The sequence below is a fragment of the Neolamprologus multifasciatus genome, chromosome 7 (assembly GCF_963576455.1).
Source record: "Neolamprologus multifasciatus chromosome 7, fNeoMul1.2, whole genome shotgun sequence".
NCBI classification, from domain to species: domain Eukaryota; kingdom Metazoa; phylum Chordata; class Actinopteri; order Cichliformes; family Cichlidae; genus Neolamprologus; species Neolamprologus multifasciatus.
The window spans coordinates 6683482-6704081 of NC_140445.1; the positions used below are offsets into that span (position 1 = coordinate 6683482).

The following is a 20600-nucleotide window of genomic DNA, read 5'->3' on the forward strand; positions in this document are numbered from 1 at the left end:
GAAGCACAGACTGATTAAATTTTCATTCTTTCACCTGCTTTGTTTCCTCTCTCCCCATTTTTTTCCTTTTTCAGTTGCTACAGCAGAAATAAATCCCTGCCTGTCTGCCGGTTTGGAGCCTGAAACAACCTCTGCAGTACAAGCAGCTCATCAACAACTTGCTAAAAAATAAATAAATACTGTACTAGTTCATCTGAACAAATAGATTTCTCACGGATATCACAAGCTGGATTGCATTTTCTGCGCAGTTGATTTTAAACAGAAAAGCAAACGAACATGAAGACGATGGAGTGGGTAACGGCGGAAAAACACAGAGGCTTTTGAAGGCACACTCCACAATCGGTCTGGTTGCATAATATCCTTACAGGAACAGCAGGGAGCGTGGACAAAAGCAAAGTAGTTTGTACATTTGTACATTTTAGTGACAGAAAACAAATCTTCTTGTTAACAAGCCCCGAGGCTGACTCTAAAAGTAGATGTCAGATAGATCGTTTCTTCCCTTTCTACCTTTTGCACACGAGTTAAATCTTTTGCTTTTCATTCGATGATCATTACAGTCCTAATGATGACAGTGCTGCTAATGACGGTCCCTCACAAGCTAAATCGAGTGAGGCCATCAGCCGGCGTCATTCCCTCTCTGTCTGCCCAGATTTGACGTTTTCTCTACCATCACTTGATATTTTAAAAAACCTGTTTCCATACTTGTGTCTGCTGCCAAGTCCGAGGGGAAATTTCCAATCTCAGGATTTTCCTTTCATCTCTTCAGCAGGGTGCGCTCTCCATCGAAAGGCAGTTTTATCTATTTGTTGCATGTACGAGGCTTCGAGACCTCATGAAACTCGGCGGTTGATTGGGTCACGCCACATGCTTTTTATTTTGATCAGTTCTAGGGATGCAACGATACCAATTTTTTCAAACCGATACGATACCGATACTTGAATCTGAGTACTTGCCGATACAGAGTACAAAAAACGATACTTCTACCACACACACACACACACACACAAATACAATGAATTGGAAGACAGGTTTTATTATATTCCCTGCCGATAAAAAATAAAATCTTAATAAAAATGACCACAAAAAAATTTCAAGTGAAAAATAAGCACTTCTGTTAAATTATTGCAGAGTCTCCACATTGTAATTTTACAAAATATCACTGAACTATTGGGCACTGTCTCGAGCTTTCAGAATAATAAATAAACACTTCTGTGTGGAATAAAATAAATACAAATTAGGTTTGCGAATAAATTAAACTTTTAAATTATTGAAGAGTGTCCAATAATAATTGGCCCCCTAGTGGCCAATCTAAAAAACTACAACAGAAATGATAAGCCACCCTCTGATTAATGAAATAAATTGGTATCGGTTCATGGTATCGGTTAACTTTTACGAGTATGAGTGAGTACACACACATTTTACAGTATCCGCCCCGATACAAGATACCAGTATCGGTATTGGTGCATCCCTAATCAGTTCAATCATGCTGCCATACAAAACCCCTAAAAAAAGTAAACCTCCACCAGCACTCAATATTTCTCTCTGGCTACTTTTCCTAAATTAATTTCCTGACCTTGGAAATCAGAAATGGGATCTGGGGACAAAAAATCCATTCGTTTCATTTGAGGTATGAAATAATGACTGACATTTCATATTTGGATCATTTACTAAATTTACCCAGTTGTGAACCGTGTCCATCAGATTGCTTGCAAATGTTTGTTATACTCACCTCACGCTCTGCCCTTTAATGGTCAAGGACCTTTCAACAACTGAGTGTGCAGGACGCTGCAAGTTCATCTAATAGTTTATAAGCAGTGTTAACTCTCAGCCCCGTTTCCACAGAGAAGCAAGTGTTTTAAAAAGATGTAAAAGGTGTTGGACCCAAAAATCTAACAAGCACCACATGACAACAAGAAGGTGAGGTATGATTAGCATACAAGCATGTTACCTCCAATAAGGGAGGTTATAATTTTAGTAGTGTTTGCATGCAAGTCATCATTCTGTCTGCAAACATGAAAAGTTTTGACTTAATTCTGTACAACACTGTAGGGGTGACTTATTGGTTGAAACCTGACACAAAGCCTTCCAACTTAGAAACTGTGATTCTCACTAGGGCTGGGCTATATGATACTGTTCACGGTAATACCGGTGTAATGTTGGGCAACGATAGGAAAATGAAATATTGCGATAGAATATCGGTAAAACGCGCGTGCGCAGTGCCTATGTTTACATGCGCACATGGCGGCGACGCAGAATGAGAAGAGCGAAAGTGGATCATTAAATGAAACTAATGAACCAGAATTGGTTTGTAAAATTGCTGCAGCTTCAGTGGTGTGGAACTAGTTTAGCTTAAATCCGTCAGATACACAACAAAGCACTATTTTTGGTAGAGCATGCCAGCGGGCCGTCGTTATTACCGTGTTTTTTGGAAAATACGGCACACTTAAAATCAATCCTTTGATTTTTCTGAAAATCAACAGTGCCCCTTATACCCCCGTGTGCCTTCTGTATGAATTCTGGTTGTGTTTACTGACTTCGAAACGATTTTATGTACACGGCGCTCGAAGATCTGTCAAATGTTTCAGTACAACTTTGCTAAGCTACGAAGCTGCAACGCTTGATGGATTGTCGGAGCATTACGGCTATCGTAGGCGGAGCGATACGTACTGTACTTCAACATAATATTACCGTACTGTGTGTGTATAACCTCTTTTTAAGTTTTGTGGATATTATACATGGTTATGCTGAGGATATGTTGGCCAGTTTCCACTGGAAATGCCTTTTGGTTAAACTGTCAGCAAAGAATTTGCATTTGCACTGTTAAACTTTTATATAACTTTAATGCACTTAAAAAAGCTGCTTGTTTAAGTGAAAATACATTGATGGTTTTTTTTGCTGTTGTAAAGCATTTTGTCTAGTGTCAATTATATCGTCAGTTATATCGTTATCGCAAATTTTCAAATGTATATCGTGATAAATAGTTTTGGTCATATCGCCCTGCTCTAATTCTCACAAATGTGGTGTATTTTCAGCATGTAGAAAGGTATCTAAAGGTCAGTGATAATGCTATATAGAGCCATTTAAAACTGTTTCTTACTGTCTTTGTTTGTATTGACAACAGACAGGCACATAGGGGATGATATATTTTACAACTGCCGTTGTTTCAAATTGACACTAAAATATGTCTTTAAAGAGGCTATTGTCAAAAGAAAGCGAAAGAGCTGCTAGTTAAAGATATACTGTAAGCTCAAGTTAATCATGTCTCCTTATCGACAAATCAGTGCTTATAATCCATTACATACTCCTTGATAGTGTTTGTGTAATCCACCTGATTTTTAAGTTTCATTTTTCACCACAAACATCTCAAAGCACCTTAAAAAGAATTCAGAAAACAAAATTAAAAATAAAAAACACAATCCTATTTCCTTAAAAGTAAATACTGCCTTCTGAGCTACCTTGCTGGAGATTTGTGCTCTCTGACTGCTCATTTTTTTGAGTTGGCTTCACCTGAGGGCTTCATTTTTTAGCCCTCAGGTGGCTTCTTGGTCTCTTAAAGTTACAGACGCACACATGTTGGATGTATTTGTAATTTGGGGGAAATGACCAGCTAATAGTTGTCGTCTCATACTACAGACGCTGCAGAGATGCTTTACGCAGCACGAAGTAATCGATATGCAGATCCTGCCCCACATCACATGACCACAGTGAGGAAGCATGATAAGCACGCTGCATGATCACACAGATGTCTCTATTGTAAAGAGGTGTAAAATCGAGAGAAGATGAAATACTCACATCTGAGTGCAAAAAGGCTGTTTTTTAGCAACAAGGCATTGCTTCTTCTGATCCAGCTTTTCAGTTTTTTTCTATATATTCTATTGTTAAAAGATATAAGTTGATGATCTTTTATTACTAGTTTTGATTACTCTTTGAAATTTGATTTATGTAAATTATAAAGCTGTTTGATCTACCTTTTCACAGGAACAAACAAAAGCCGGCAGAACGAGGCTCAGGCAACCGTGTGAGGTAACCAGTTGGGGCTGCAAATAATCCCGGACACAGATGCTCAGGCTTCAGGCAATTTTTTCTACTCTTAGCTTTGCATGGTGTTAGTGACTGCTGCTATCCCTAATATAAAGGGCTGCACGAAGGTCCAGTATAAACTAAGTTCGTTAGTGCAGATGTGAACACAATCACATTTGTGTTCGAACCAAAACAATTGCACCGAGATCCTTGGGGGACGTGGTCTCAGTCTGGTTCCTAACAAACTCTAATGGGGTTTTGGTAATGGTTTATGCTGCAAGTTTGAACTAAGCATCTCCCCGTAGGCACATATACTATGCAGTCTGGGATGCAGGAGAGTACCACAGATGTGAGAAGGTCAGTAAATTCTCCAGAGTCTCTAACAGTCCAGAACACAGCACCTTCTTCCTGTGTTTACTTTTCTGGCCACTAAGCGGTCTGATCATTTTCACATGGTTTGTAATGACACATTTTGGTTCCCCCTGAGTGGGGAAAAGAAAAAAAGAAATAGGAAAAAGCTTCTGCAAAACAAACCAACAGAGAAACATGCAACCTCCCACAAGATTAGAAAAATACAAAGTGTGGCTAATTAGGATTATAAAATCAATTTATCCAAAAAGAGCTTCTGCCTACCCGTAAGATTTCAGAGAGAGTCCTTCCATGCATAATGTCTTTAATATACAAGCTGAGGCAATATTTATGGTCGGCCTATGAAGCCTCTCTCTCTCATGTCAAGTCACTCTTCCTCCCTCGAACATACACACACTCGCGCTCTTTCCTGAAATAGATTATTAACTTCAGAGTGCTGCAGAAAGGAGCTGTCTGGTACACTGATGCTCTGCACTGAATGTGACTTTGTGCCACTGCATGTGTGTGTGTGTGCGCGCACGTGTGTGTCAAAGAAGGACAGATCAGATAAGGACTCTCTGTGAGAGATGTTTGGCCTGGTTAGCTTGCTCGCAGTCACAAAAACACTCGCCAGAGCACAGCTAAAATAGAGCTGTGTCAGTCATATCATTAGAGTTCATCAGCACTTCCTTGAAGCTGCGCTGCGTTTCTGCCTGGCAACAGTAAGAGGTATGACAGCGCAGCCAGAGGAGACGTTTAACATGACAGCACGCATCGCTACAAACTCTATCTGCACTAAAAAGAAGCCTCAGTGGTACAAAATAACCGTGGATGACAAAAAACTCTAAAAGGACTCACAAGAAAATATTTGGCAAATCCATAATAAGCATTTTACTTTGAAAAATAATGCTGTCGGTTTTTAAAACTCTGCTGGCTTTTTAATCTCATGATTTAGTGACCACGGTGCTGGTTTAAATCTGTGTTGTGTGGAAAGCCAAACTTACTCCTGTGAGGGTTTTTTTTTTCTCCTTGTCGGTGTGAAAAGCTCCAGCAGTGCATAATCAGAGAAGCACAGAATGGAGTGCAGCCAAGCAGAGCGATGCAAAATGAGCCGCTGCTGCTTTAATGCTGAGAACATGTGCTCGGATGATGCAGTGACCCCACTCCCTCACCCCACCTCCACTCCCACACCGCTCCAGCCTCTGGGACCAAATGCAGGATCTTTGGCCTTGGATCCATTGCAGGCAGAATCCTCTTCTTAGATGTGATGCCACACCTCTGATCACCTGAGCCCTTCAGATACAGGGGGAGTGGGGGGGAGCACAAGAGCAAAGAAAAGCTACCGTCTCATTATGATGCAAAGACAGCCAGCTAGGGTCTGAGCATGAGCAGCAGCAGCGTTAATTTAAGCTACAACTCAAAACTTTAATCCTTGAGGCCAGAGCAGTCTTGATGGCCCTGTCCTCCATGCTGCGAGTTGGGTTTCTGCTCCAACTGTTGTCACTCGTCTTGATGAAATATCTGCTAATACCTCGCAAAGGGCTGAAGTAACTATTAAAATCAAAGCCTCTGCTAATAAGGTCATCTCGGGCACACAGCTCTGACAGTGAGCCGAGAAGCCCCACCAGCCTTTACAATAAAGTTGGCTCAAAGGGAGGATGTCCTTAACATTTACATACTATTCATATTTCATGCCTTCACAAGTGTGGTCAAGGTCAGCTATGTCCTGGGCTAAGAAAACCTTCGTATGTTATTGAAGGTTAAGTTGGCAAGAACAATCTGGGACTGTTGGGATTTCATTTACAACTATGCAGACCCGATGCCAGAGATGGGCAGTAACGCGTAATCCAATTACTTTTTTCAAGTAACAAGTAAAGTAAGGGATTACTATTGCAAAAACGGTAATTAGATTACCGTTACTTTCCCGTAGGAACGCTGCGTTACTGCGTTACTAAAACCGTGATTTTTTTTTGCGAGAATGTCTCATGACAGTGACGTAAGCAAGTGCGACGTTAGTTACAACAGCTGTGTGCAGATCAACAATGGATCATATATTGAGTGCAGAGAGAGTATGAGCGTGCAGCGTTTAAAGCGTGGAAGTACTGACCTTACTTTAAGTTTGATTCCATAAAAAGTGACAAAAACATTAGTGTCCGTTGTGCGTGGGAAGAAAACTTCTTTTTACACCGAAAAAAAACCCCTAAACTTCCAAGCAAGCACCGAGTAGCTACAACATTATGGGAAACTCACAGAGAAACTGCCGTATCCTTCCACTGACCGCTGCAGCACACCTGCACCAGGGTAAACCTCCGCCTACCCCACTACTGCTTTACAGGTGAAAATAGAGCAACAGAAAATAGGTTTAAATATTAAACAAATTTCTTCTAGTCAGTGAATGTTGTATATAATTACATTTTTGCTTGATGCATAAAGTTAAAAGATTAAAACAAATAAGACAAGTTTTAAAAAGAGACTTTTCTATTTGATTACATTTTGTATGATGGATTATGTAGAAAAAGTAGAATTGGGCTGAAAGATCTATCGCTTTATCACCTATTCAGGTTGTAAATCGTGTTTTTAAAAAGTAACTAGGTAATTAATTACTTTTGAAAATAAGTAATCAGTAAAGTAACGGGATTACTTTTTTGGGGAAGTAATCAGTAATTAGTTACTGATTACTTTTTTCAAGTAACTTGACCAACACTGCCCGATGCAACCATCTTTAAATGACCTAATAATGGGTGTTTTCATACTTGTCATTGTGTCTCATCCACTGCAGTGGTTTTCAAATGTTTTCTATCCCCGTTTGGAAGCAGGGAACATTTTTGGTACTTAATGATGGAAATTCATTTTACTCATGAGCTAATTTCAGAGCTTTTGCACAAAAAGGAAGGAAGCTTCTCTTGCAGAATTACCTGTCAACTACAACAGCGGTCCCCAACCTCCGGGCCACGGACCGGTCATTTTGTACCGGGCCGCAAGAGTTGAGGAATTCATGGTTTCCGGGGTTTTTATCAGTTTTTAGCATTTTTTAATCGTTAACTCTGTTTCCCTGGGTCTTTTCCCGTGTGTTATGAATAAATCTTTTTTTGAGGGGGTACCGGTACTGGTTTTGTTTTGTTGTATTTATCCGCAACACCGTAAAGGCCGGTTTGTGAAAATATTGTCAGACATAAACCGGTCTGTGGTGCAAAAAAGGTTGGGGATCGCTGAACTAAAAGGCAAAAATTCTATTCAGATTTGGTTTTAAGGGCTTTGCTGAGTTTCTTTATATTTTGTTGATGATTATCTTTCACGTCAAAAGTCCATCTTTTAAAACCAAGCGGCAACCGTCCAGGAAGAATGAAGCCAACAGGAAGCGTAAAAAGCTTGAGTCCCATGTAAAACTGCAACTTCATGCTGTCTACATCCATCTTTTTTTCTTTTTTTTTATACAGTTTAGGAATAATCTGAGTGTAAGGCTATCTAAAACATTCCCTCTGACCTCCTTACATCCCTATCTATAGATTATGGCTTTTGTTATAACTACAGGATTCAAAGCCCTTGGAGCAAAGCTGCTGAAGCACCACTTTTCATTTCCCCAATGTTTGATTACATCCCCTTTTTTAATACTTCTTATGAAACATGCTTTGACACCAAATAAATTGAGCAGAAGTGAACTGTGGCTTTGCAAACCTCTTTGGATTGAATCTTGGAAATGTTATTTACTTGAGAGCTGAAGAGGACACATTGGAGCGTGCAGCGCTGCCGTTCATTTGATTTGTCAGGGTTTCTAAACGGATGAACCGAGCGATCGTGTGTGAGCAGGAATCCTTATGAAGCCGAGTAACTGGCATCAAATAGAGCAGGTTGCAGCGCAGCAAGCCTTCTCATCTGTCAGCCGTCATCAGAGTGTTCAGAGGTATCGCGTCCGACATTCCCCGCGCATTAAACACGAGCTCGGAGCTTAAGTGCTCTGTGAAGCGGGCGAATTCACCGCAATTATGAGTAAAATGTACTAAAAATTGACATATGCAGGAGAAGAATACACGGTAAAGTCATTCTCCTTTCACATTTGATAAAGCTACAGATAAATATTTATAGATTTGATCTCATTTATTATTCAGTGCCACCACAGATTTAGTATGTGTCATTGGTACACAGTGGGTAACGGGGCTGCAAAGCTCTGTCAAAGTTCGCTGACGTAAGTGAAGCAGCAGTATTAATAAAAGCAGTCTCTCCATCTGAACGCTATTCTTTGCTTTGAGCTGAAATTGCACTGAGCTTAAGTCACATTTAAATCAGCCTCACTAAGTGACCGACTGATTACCTCCTCCTCCTCGTTCCGTCTCGTCTTTCCTTTGCAGCACCACAAACTTTTAATCTGATTGTGAGGGCTCTGATGCTCAGCCAGCTCCTCCTCCTCCTCTCTCTCTCTGAAGCCACAGGAGGCGGGGAGGAGCCCAGTTTCCCTCTATGTAATCAGCACAATCGATTGCTTTAATTGAGGACAGCAGATACATGATCGGTCGCATCAGAATTTATCAATGACTCTGTGGCCAGACATTCAATTCCTCACAGTCCGGCTCCTGGTTATTAGATTCCCGGACTTTATCTGATTCAGCTATTTATAGACCAAAAAAATATAAGCATGCCATCTAATGCCCAAGTCACCAAGATACGGTGTTTTACTAAAGATCCGAAATGACCAAGCAACGTTTGGTTTTCTGAATATTTGTATCTGAGCGAGCAAAACGAAATTAAAACTCCTGACATGTAAAGTTATTAATGTAATACTCTGATGGGAAACCTCTGATCCTGATCACATCTGTTACTTTGACACATACTATGAATTATAACTCTGCTACAGACCAATCAACCCATATTATAACAACAGCACTCCCCGATGGCAGCTGTCTCTCTCAGCAGGACAATCCCCAACACAATGAGTGTCTGACCTTCTTAGGCCCCACCCTCCAACTCACTAAAACCTAAGGATCTGGTGCCAGGCACCACAGGACATCACGGAGCTACAGCTGTTTCTGCAGAATGTGGTAGATCTGCAGAACATCAAACAGGTGTGTGATTTTAATCTTCATAAGAAGATGTCACACTTTACAAGAGCTGGCTTGGATCCATTTAAAGTTGAAAGGAACAGCCACCAAAATTCACCAAGCCCTCCTGTGAAAAAGGTTAGGAACATATATCATGATGCCACAACGAACAAATGAAGCCCAATCTCTTAAGCTGCCTTCAGTCCATGAAACTGTGTTGTGTTTAAAAGGCACAGCTAACTGACATCAGGTGTCGCGTTGCTGTTTGTGAAGCATCCTGAAGTGAAAGAGATTCAGTCGCATATGATGTTAAACACTAAGAAAACAGCAGCAGGATGCAGTGACTCAGACGACCAGAAAAACGGATGTTTAGCAGCTGGAAGCAGAAGGTTTGAGTTGATTTTGAAACGTTGCAGCACGGGAAGCGTTTCATCACCGCTGGTGTGTCATCAGACGCCGATCATTAGGCAACAGACTCTAACCTGGCACTTACTCAGATGTTATTTTCAATCCCTGACTGACAAACACAGACACACAGTGAGAAAAAGTACTAGCTGCAGATCTGTTCCCATGGTAACGTGGACCAATAGATCTCAGCTATTGACTGAGGATGAAGATCTCTGTAGACCTATTAAAGAAAACGCCTACATTCACATACTGTATGAGCCTGCAAACACACACACATACACACACACACCAGCTGGGCATCAACCTTCAAAGCATCTTTTTTCTGTTCTAAATGCAGAAAACAAAAATACAATGGGAACATTTTCTCTCTGGGAAACAAAACAGCCAAAGGCTTGAGTAACCAGGTACGAGAGAGAAAGTCAAATCTCCCTGAGCCATTCTATGGAACAGCTCGCTCTTAAGTGGCACAGCAGCATGACATAAAAGAGGATATATCATCCAGAGCGAGTGGGCGATTTGCTCTGATTTAACCGGGGAGGCTGGGCAGATAAACTCTCTTTTGCTAAATACTTTGGCAATCGTCTCCATTTTCTCAAATCTTCACCCAACAACAGGTTTACGCATCTAATGAAGATGTTCCTATCACAGGGGTGCAGTCTCTCTTTATTACCCTCTAATCACACCCTGAGTAGTGGCGGCATTTGTTATTAAGACGAGCCAGAATTTCATTATTTTCCAGTTTGATCGGGAAGTGAGGTTGGTAAAGTGGCACTGAGACAGAAAGAGAGAGAGAGAGAGACAATCTTCCTGTAACTACATGGCACTGAGTGTGCAAGTCAGTCAGACAATCGCTTCAATTATTATGCAAATATAAACCAGCAGCAAGCCAACAGAGCTGCTACTAAACTATTCCATTAATTCACACCTGTCCTTTAATTACTCGTTTTAGGGGAAAATGAGGGAGAGGAGTGTGCCGGGGAATGTGCTGCGTTTTTTTTTTTTTAATATAAAGTGATGTGAGACGTCTGATCTCCCATAACATCACCATATATGTATGAACACGTATGAAGTTATCTTTTCTGATGCACTACTTAAACCAGAACAGGTCACTCCTTTAGAGCAACATTGTCAGCTGCAGGTGTGGCAACATCCTGGAAGTGAGACAAAACCATTCACTGTATATAAAAGATGGCAGTAAATCCTATAGTCCTATAATTTAAGTTTGATTGTTTGATTTGTGTGGTTTGTTTGAGGCCTTTGTCAAACACATGCTGACAATATAGTCTAACTTGTTGAAACTCTGTGAAGTAGAAGCTGAAGGTAATTTTCACTGCCATGATTCCCATGATGGCGAGGCTGAAACACCTTCTGCACAAAATACACTGGGGCTTGAATACATTTGCAGTACTTTTTTATATCAAATTTACACTTCACACTATTTCTTCATGCTCACAGACGGAGCAACCTGGTCACCATTTTCTCTCCAAAAGAAAAACTCTAGAAATTTTTAGGGCTTTGCTGGTTTTAATAATAAAAATTGTTGATTTTTTGATCAGAGATTTAAATGCAATTAAATCTAGCAATCGTTGCTGCATTTTGAAATTTCATTGTTAACAATTTGGCTGCTGCCGTCAGGGGTTTTTGGAGCTAGAAACGACTGTATATCTGGAAAACAGGGTGGAGTGCTAAGTTATCAGCTAATGTTTGTGAGTTTTTTAGCAAGCTATGTCCATAAACTAATCTGTAATTCATACACAGACAAAAACACATGGGTAACAGATTATTATAGTATTATAATTTCACTCACCAATATTGAAGAACAAAAATATGTGAAAAACCCCAAACTAACTGCAGGTGCTTCTCCTGACACACCTGCCAAAGTACCCCTAACTTTATGTTTTATATCTAAATGTACGAGTTTTATTTGTAAAAGAATTTGTCTTGTGTTTTTGTAGCGCGCTGTAAAACACGCGTTTTAATGATAGCATTTAATATTTTCCCACAGGAGTTTTTTCCCCACTCACTTTTGGAGCCACCCTCAAGTGGCCATTAGAGGAACTGCAGTTTTTGGTGCTTCAGTGCTACTTTTGCTTTTTAGACCTGGAGGTTGTCATTTGTACAAAATACAGAAACAGAGGTGCACTCTGTCGTTACCCACGCATTGCACCAGTGGCATCTGATTCATTAAGTCCTGAGTAGGGATGGGTACCGGTATCCGGTGCCATGATGGCACCGGTTCTGACATAAACGGTAGTAACCAGACCGAAAAGCAGCGCACATTTCGGTGCTTTTTTTTTCCTGAGATGTCATACACTTTGAATTCTAGCCAATCATTTTACATTTCCGAGGATAGTAGGCGGGCCCAGGTACGTACGTTCTTTTAGAGCAGAGCTACAGATTAAAAATGCCCAAGGCGAAGTGGTCAAAGTCTGGCTGTACTTCACAGCAAAATATGCAAACTCAGCAGCCTGCAACAAGTGCTTTAAGGTGATACTGTCAAAGGAGGTAACACCTCAAATCCGATGAAACACCTGGCGACGCATAGCGTTTTTTTTAAAAGCCGAGAAATGCGCCGTATTTGATAGCTTGCTGCGAGACCTCACACCGAGCACATCTACTGCGGGTGTGGTGCCTGTTATCGGACCCGGAGTTTGCAACATCCCCCAAAAACCCAAAGAGTAGAGTCCTGGCCCCTAGCCCTGCCAGTGTAGCAGAAATGATGAGGATGATGATGGCAGCAGCAGCCGTTCTTCTCTGCTAACCACGTTATTACATTAATGCATGTAAGGTGAACTAGCAAACACTGTCGTAGTTACATGCAGCTGTCTTCTTGTTTGATGGCAGATACTCCCTTCACCCTGGCCAAAAAGGCTAAAATGACCAAAGAAAAAGTGGAAAACAGTTAAACATGAGAGGTTTTTGGACAAAGTTTGTGTTTTTTCCATTGTTTAAGCACTGCTTCCAGCCAAGAGTGATACCATATATGCCCCATAGCTGCAGAAAAGGCTAACATTGTTATCTTTTTACAAAAAAAAAAAAAAAAAAAACAACAGCTGAACATGAGAGGTTTTTGGACCAATTTTGTGTTCTCCATTCTTTAAGCACCGGTTTGAGCACCGTTTAAGCACCGGCACCGTTTCAAAAGTACCGGTTTGGCACCGGTATCGGATAAAACCTAAACGATACCCATCCCTAGTCCTGAGCCATGTAAATGAAAATTAGGGTTTATATACATTTTGGCACTAATTGTGTAGCACTTCCTACGTAGCCACTAAAGCAGAGAAATATCAACTACATGCCTGTTGCCCGCTGTTGCACAACATTTCAGGGAAACCTGCCATTCAAACACAGAAACCGCACCAAAACGTTACATTGAATGTTCACATTATTACACCACTGCACTGCATTTTGGGGCTTTTACATCATGACATCGTGTCCAGTAGGCTTACTTTATATTGTAATATTCATGGGACGTTATTCACTTTCGATAATGGCAAATATGAACAGATGAATAATACAGTTCAAATAAATTTGCAGCTGCATTTAATTATAACAAGAAGCATATTCACTTTGTATTTGTCTGATGTAATATGGCTGGTAACTCAGAAGAATGAGTTTATCTAAGCTGAAGCTCATTTATTCCTTATCTTTTTTTAACTGTCTTTACCCAGATACTGCTACAGTATACATGCTATCTTGGCAGAGGGCTGACATATTTATTATAATTATTCGTGTGTCACTTTAATTGAAAGTTTGAAAAGATATTTTTAATACTGTTCTCACTGGGGCTGGCCACACTGACTCATTATTCCTGGAAAGCGACAGGACATTTGACATTTTTGCAAATGTCACCCTCGGAGCTGTGAGCACCAACAAACTGCGGTTCAGCTGTGTGTTGGCACATTTGTGTTTTATTTTAACAATATTTATTGTGTACAGGCATTCACATCTCAGCTGTAGCTAATACGTGTTGTGGATTATTCCAGCTGAACAGACTTGACTTAAAGATTTGAAAGCTCAAAAAAAAAAAAAAAGTCAGATTAAATGAGAAAATATGTTTTGCATATTGGATGAAATGGCCGTTTATTTCTCATCTCCACTGGATCTGACGGAAGCAAATAAATTCTAATTGTGTTGTTTGTGAATTTTTAGCACAGCTTTGCAGATTTCTCCCTTTATCAGACGAGGTTTACTGTTGCTATGCGTCCAAAGTCAGTTTCTGTGTATTTAATTCTCTTCTTTTATAAGATTTTATCAAACCTGTAATCAGTGTAAACATGACTAACAGATGAGCAGTGATGCCTGCGTAGTGTATGAAGGCATTCTGACACAAAATGACCCAACTTAAGGCCTGAATTATTTCCTTAAGAAAAAGAAACAGCATCTTCTTACTGAAACAGTAATTTCCAGTATATGTATATCCCAAAGGATTACACGGAGGCTTTGCTGTCAGTATTAAAGAAACAGCTTCCTGCATTAATTATTGCTTCTCTGAATGAGGACTGGTGCTGTTATTTTTTTGCTTTTTATCCTCGGATGTCTGTGAGCACATAGAGATCCTAAATTATTCATTTGTGCCGACTACGAAACGTCCCCTATGGATCTTAATCGAGGCTGAAGACCTCGGGGCCCGATTTTCCATGAATGAATAAAAAGTTTCCTCCTTAACGCAAAGAAGCGGCCGCGGTGAGCGCAGCGCTGCGGTCCACAGTGCGCTCCGGCTGCCTGTTTGGGGCCGTGACATCGGTTAGGGCCTCTGTGACACTACACCGACGGTTCAAACGCAAAATAATAAGATTTAAAATCAGTCAGACAAATAAATCAATGCGGTAAATGTATAAACAACAACAGGAACCCCTTCAGAAATCGCCACAACACCTCCGGGTGCATTAACATAGCTGCTGCTTTTGCAGCTCGTCTCTTGTCTAACAGAGTTTCATTAGGTCTTCCTCTCCACTGGCTCTTCATCACTGTTTTCATGGAGCCAGCTCGAGAGTGGATTCAAAACATTAGCGCGACTCGGCGGCTGATCGCGTGGTTTATGCTTTATTTGCGTGATTAAAATAAGAATACAGGGCTCCTCTCAGTGACAGGAAAAAGACAGAGCATCGGGGTCTTACCGTCAGCGGCCAGGGAGCTCTGCATCATCAGCATCAGCACCGCGCCGACGGTCACAAACCACCGGGCCACCATTCCATTCAGCACGCGCGTCCTCTTCCCGATCCTCGGCGAGTAGACGGCCACCATCCCCGCATCCAGGATCCATAGCGACGAGGAGGAAGAGCAGGGGTCTTCTTTCTTATTTACCCCTCCGACCCCGGGGCCACCGCTGCTGGAGAGGCGCGCATGTTTGGGAGCCATTGGTCAACCAATTAATCCTGAATGGGAAACATCTAACGGCGCTGCTGGGATGAAAGGCATCCGATCAACCTGCCCCCGGTTCGGACAAGCAGGGCTCCGCTCTCCATGAGCCTGCTGGAGGCTGTGAAGGTCGACGAGGAAACAAAGAAGCGTTAGTTTTCTCCTTTTGCGCGTCTGGCTGTGTCAGTTTCTGTGTGCGTGCGTGAAGTCTGATGTCCCTACTGCGTCCGCAAGGCGCTCTCCATATCTGCTGGCAGCTGTGTCAATGCACAGATACAGACCCGGAAATCAACCGAAGTTCTCTTCAAAATAAAACCGCCTGCACTTTGTATACACGAGCTATTCTTCAGGCTGTGAAACAGATTAATGCAAGAATTATATGCTGCCAAAGTTTATAGGAGAACAATATTTTCCGTCAGCCGCAATGCTGATTCAATAAAAAGACTAGAGGATAATTCTGATAATGCATTACTTCAAATGAACATCAGTAAATAAGTAAGAAGTAAATATGAAATAAATATGAAAACTGATTTTCCAATCCATATCTTGGAGGTCTGTAGAAGTCTCCGGTTTCTTCCCTGTTTCTGTTTTCCTGTGCATTGCTACTCTCCGTTTTTGGCCCTGAAAGTTTTGACATCTTCGATGTTTGCCGATGTTTTTCTTTGTACTTACCTGAAACATAACGCTTTCTTCTAGCTCCCTGGCTGTCGCATCTGTTTGCAATTAACTCATCACCATCTTCCTGCATTTTCATCAACCACTCCTCGCCAGACTATTCTCCTAGTTGCTCCTTCTTTAAATTGTTTCTTTTTTCTTTTAGTGCGAGATTTACTTACATTTAACAGTTCAGAATGTCTGGATTTAATTTTAAATCTTAAATGTCTGTATTATTTAGAAGCAGGATCTAGTGATGACAGCATATAACAAGTGTAACTGTGTAATGTTACTACCTTTTCAGATTTAAAAAAAAAAAAAGTCAATTTCTGAAATTTTAAATTGATCCTTACTCATTATCTTTATCATGCATGAGTCACTCCCCTGTAAAGTAATCTCCTGTATCATAAGTGGCTAGAAGCAGTCTTTTTTATGCAACTAACTTTGGTTACCAGCAGCCCACTGCACTTGTGGTGCCACAGCTTTTTTTTTTTTAAAGTAAGAGGAAGAAGAAACACAACCTGAGTGACTGAACTCCAGTAATCATTTTTAAACAGAACAACTCAATATTTTAGTCAGCAGTGGTAAGCTTTACTTCTACAAACATCAACAAATTATAAAAATAAAGGGTTGGGATGTTCTGTGTCCGTCTGACTAACGAGCGCACACTCCCAAGTTACCTCACAGGCCAGAAGTGACCTTTTCATAAAGGGTGACATCCAACTTTTTTGCACTTCAAATTGTTCCAGCTGTCTATTGTGCATTATTATCTTAGTGGTGCATCCACTAATATATGGTTCTTTTAAGCACACTAACTCACCCCCGCACTCACTGTGGGCACCTGGCACTGATCTGTGGATGGTTTTGTGTGTTTCACAGAACAGGTTTAAGGCAGGTGTATTTGATTGTGCTTCCACTTTAGTCTACTTATACTCCACAATCCAAACACTGCTTTCACCTTTTCCCTTTGCAGTAAACTGACTTATTCCTTTATAGGGATTTTTCTATGCTACTTGAGCGTTTCAGATGCTTTATACACACGCCTCATTCACACATATTTACATTCATACAAACACCTTTTTTCTACGTCTAACTGATCGCTATTGAATTGGGAGCAACTGAGGTTTTCAGTGCACTAGAGTGTAGAGCAGTTCGCAATGTACCAAGTGTTCTGTCCCTGTAGCAAATAAGACACCAGGCTGTTTCCCCCATTAATTTTTATGCATATTTTGGTTTTGGTGTTCTATTAAATTTTTAAAAATTTCCCTTTTATGTATACATTCTATTTTAAAAATTGCATAGTTTGCCTAAAGCTCAGAGTAACGGTCAACAATCTGTGGTACAAACATACCTCAAATGCATTAGATCCAAATAATTGAAAAGAAGTCTGCATTCCTGGGAGATTCCACACATTAAACCTACCTTTATTAGGCGGTTGATCCCTGAGGTTAAAATGGGCCACAGGCCAGACCTTCAGAGACCTTTTAGGAGAGCAATGACACTCAAAGAATCCTGAATGTTTTGGGAAAGAATTTCCAGAGTGAAGAAAATGTCCTTTTATAAACTTATTTATGGGGGAAATCAAGAAACTTTTAAAGAGGTTTATTAGAGTTTATTCGTATCTATATATAATTCCCTCGAAGCACAGGCAGACGCAAATGGGGTTCCGGTATTCCAGATTAACTGGCGTCGCAGATTAACTGGATTTGGTCGAACAGACGTGTGGCAGATTTGCGTTTCACGAGCTGCTATCGACAAACCAGCAAAAAAACAAACAAAACGCCAAATGTGTCATCGAAAATAAACAACAAAACACGATAAATCAGTAAAGACCTCGTTGGTCGCATGCTCCAAAAAGGGAATTTGCCGCCGTTCTTCTGAGCTTTCCTTTAACCGTGTGTATCTAAAGTCCATCCCACGTAACATGACTTTCAATAAAGACCATTATTGCTGCGTGCTTACAGGTGTTTTCTTCTTTTTTTTCTCCCCAAAAAGGAAAACCAGCGCCACTTTTAAGCAAACGCGACCTTCAAAATAAAAGCACAAAAAACTTTAACATAAAATAAAATAATGTACAGCTTAAACAATTTATAATGATGACATGGACCTTGACAAGATAAAGAAATAATCTAAATTATATAAACAATGTCATCATGCCAACAGCTACACTATACATGTGTTTTTGTCATATGCCAGATAATTTATATACTTTTTGAAAATAACGGATTTGTTTATTTTCATTATATTTCCAAATAATAACATATAATGAAATAAATAAGCTATAGCCAGTTTAAGTCAATAGTATGACAGTGACAAATTAAATATAATATGTATGTAACAAAAAGAGAGTTCCGGAGGTGAAACGTGGTTCTAGGATGATAAAGCTACAATTTCCTTAAGGCTTGCCTGGTCCAGCTGCTCATTTAACACTTTTTGTTCTTGTAAAACCAATTTCTACGAGTTTAGATTTTCCGCGACGCTCACTTCCGGTGGTGTTCTGCTAACTGCGGCCACCTTGACGCATCTTCCTGCAGGTAGAAACAGCCTGTGTGTTTGGTGTAATTACGTTGGAAATGACAGGAACACACTGGATCTAACAGACTAATTATCCCCCCGTCTAAAAACTGAGATGAGACATGAAACTTTTGTATAAGTAGTAGATTAACTCCCGCATTATTCCGAAAGAGGACCGAAATCCCGGGCGGGCAGTGTTTGTGGATGAGTTCAGCTGGAAGCAGGCGACCCCTGGTGGCAGCCGGAGGAACGGCCTCAAAGTGAACTCCATCGTTACACAGTTCCCTCTGTGTCCAATTCGCTGTAATAGAAACAGAGGTCCAAAAACTGTACTCAAGTAAGAGTAGCATTACTTTAAAAATAATTTTACTTAAGTAAAAGTGAAAACTAGTCGTCAAAAAAGTTACTCAAGTAAGAGTAAAAAAGTACTTGGTGAAAAGACTACTCAAGTAGCGAGTAACTGTTTGAAATGTCCGATTTATTTTTTTAAATAAATGCTATCAGACAAACAAAAATAAATAAATATACAAATTTCAGTATTTTCAAAAGGAATATATGTAAAAAGATTAACAAAATTAGGCACAACGATTCTAATTTTCAGATTTCAGTTTTTCACAACATAAAGTTTTTTTCACCAATACCTACAGTAAATAATATAAATATATAAACAGTGCAAACAACTTCCAGTGACAAGATGCTGTAAACGTTATATTCATTATTTCTATTATAGAAATAATAGTGAAGTTTTATTTTAGTGAAAGAGCTCCCGCTAGTCATACTCCAGGACCATGCATTTGTATATATCATCATCTAACCCGCACAGACTGAGGCCTGCAGAGAAGCTACCTGGTAGGCCTGTTTGCTGTGTGCAAACAGGCCTACCAGGTCAGGCCTTCACACAAATAAATAAATTAAAAGTGCAACTGCTGGCTTTTTTCTGACAGAGAAAAATCTGATGTTTTGTTCATTCTGTTTGCACACTTTTGCACCTTTATTAGAAAAGCAATGGAGTAACAGAATGGTCAGGATCAGAAACTCAAACATTCATTCAAACATATTAACTAACAGGGCGAGCAGTTAGTTAATAAAAGTTAATCAAGAGGCGATGCGGAGATGATGTTGAATATGGACTTTCCAGGCAGGAGGAAAAGTGGAAGACTGCTAAGAAGATTCATGGACGTAGTGTGACAGAGAGGACACTAAGGATAGGGTGAGATGAGGCAGATGATCCGCTCTGGTGAGAAGCCGAAGAAGAAGATCTAATTGGGTTCAGTAATAAAATATTTTCACTAATGACGGCTTTTGTGGTCCAGGTGACAAGTTGGGTTGTTGTAGCGAAAGTGCACCATTGTTAGTAATGACAACCTTTCCACAAATAATTCTTTACAGCAGTTAATCATATTTTTAATCACATTTTTTCATTGGTAATAAAAATCCAAAGGGAAGAGGATATTCGTGTGTGTTTGTTTGTTCTATCTAAATTTTTGCCTAATAAAGCCAGCCATCGTTATTTTGCCAGCTTTACAGTTAACATTTTATTCCCATGCTCTCTCCAGATAGGCATGTCTACTATTCTTGACGAAATGGGATGCTGCCCAAACTCAAAAGCCACATATTTCCACCATCTCCAGCTGAATTGATCACTTGAAGTTGTGCTAGGAGGGGACATGTCACAGTAGTGTCAGAAAGAGGATAAATGAATGGAAATGCAAGTAATTATTGTTTAAAACAGGAGGTTTGGTTTGGCACAGGGCGCAGGCTCCGTGGTGGGCTGAGATCTGATGCTCGAACAAATACCTGCAGTTGCATCACATAAAAAAGTTCTGTTTTAGGCCAGCGAGTGTTCTTCTGCTTGATAGATGGAATCCTTGTTGTGTTGTCTGCACAGTATCCAAATGTCAGCATGCACTTTGCTTTTCCGGATCAAAGAAAGAGGCAGAGCAACCAACGAATTAAAGATTTAACTTGTATGTTCATCTGTAGGGTGTAGCTGTAGGAACCCCAGATTGCACCAAGACGCTCCAGTCCTACAGGTGAGATTAACCTGCTGGCAGCTGATGCTTTAGCTTGTCTGTCTCTGCAAATCTATGTTCAGAGTGTGAAAACTATTACTGCAATGTTATATTTCCACTGTAAACATGTTGGCTGTTCTCTGTGCCTGCACATATTACTGTGGTACAGTTTATTTACAGTTCATGGTACTTGATTGCCCTGATAGTCATAAATATTTTTCTCTGAAATGGTCAGAACATTCTTGCCATT

The 20600-nt window shown here is 40.4% G+C and overlaps 1 protein-coding gene across 3 annotated transcripts in view; it reads right to left on the bottom strand.

Moving 5' to 3' along the window:
* kiaa1549la (KIAA1549-like a) overlaps positions 1-16047 on the bottom strand; it is a 132407-nt gene extending 116360 nt beyond the window's left edge. For 2 of the 3 annotated variants that reach the window (XM_085164745.1, XM_085164744.1), the window contains exon 1: positions 14930-16047. In XM_085164745.1, coding sequence (XP_085020871.1) covers positions 14930-15170 — 241 coding nt within the window. In that variant the 5' untranslated portion in view covers positions 15171-16047. The remainder of the gene's footprint in view (positions 1-14929) is intronic. The other variant, XR_014874855.1, reaches the window with a different exon arrangement.
* Positions 16048-20600: the final 4553 nt, after the last annotated feature.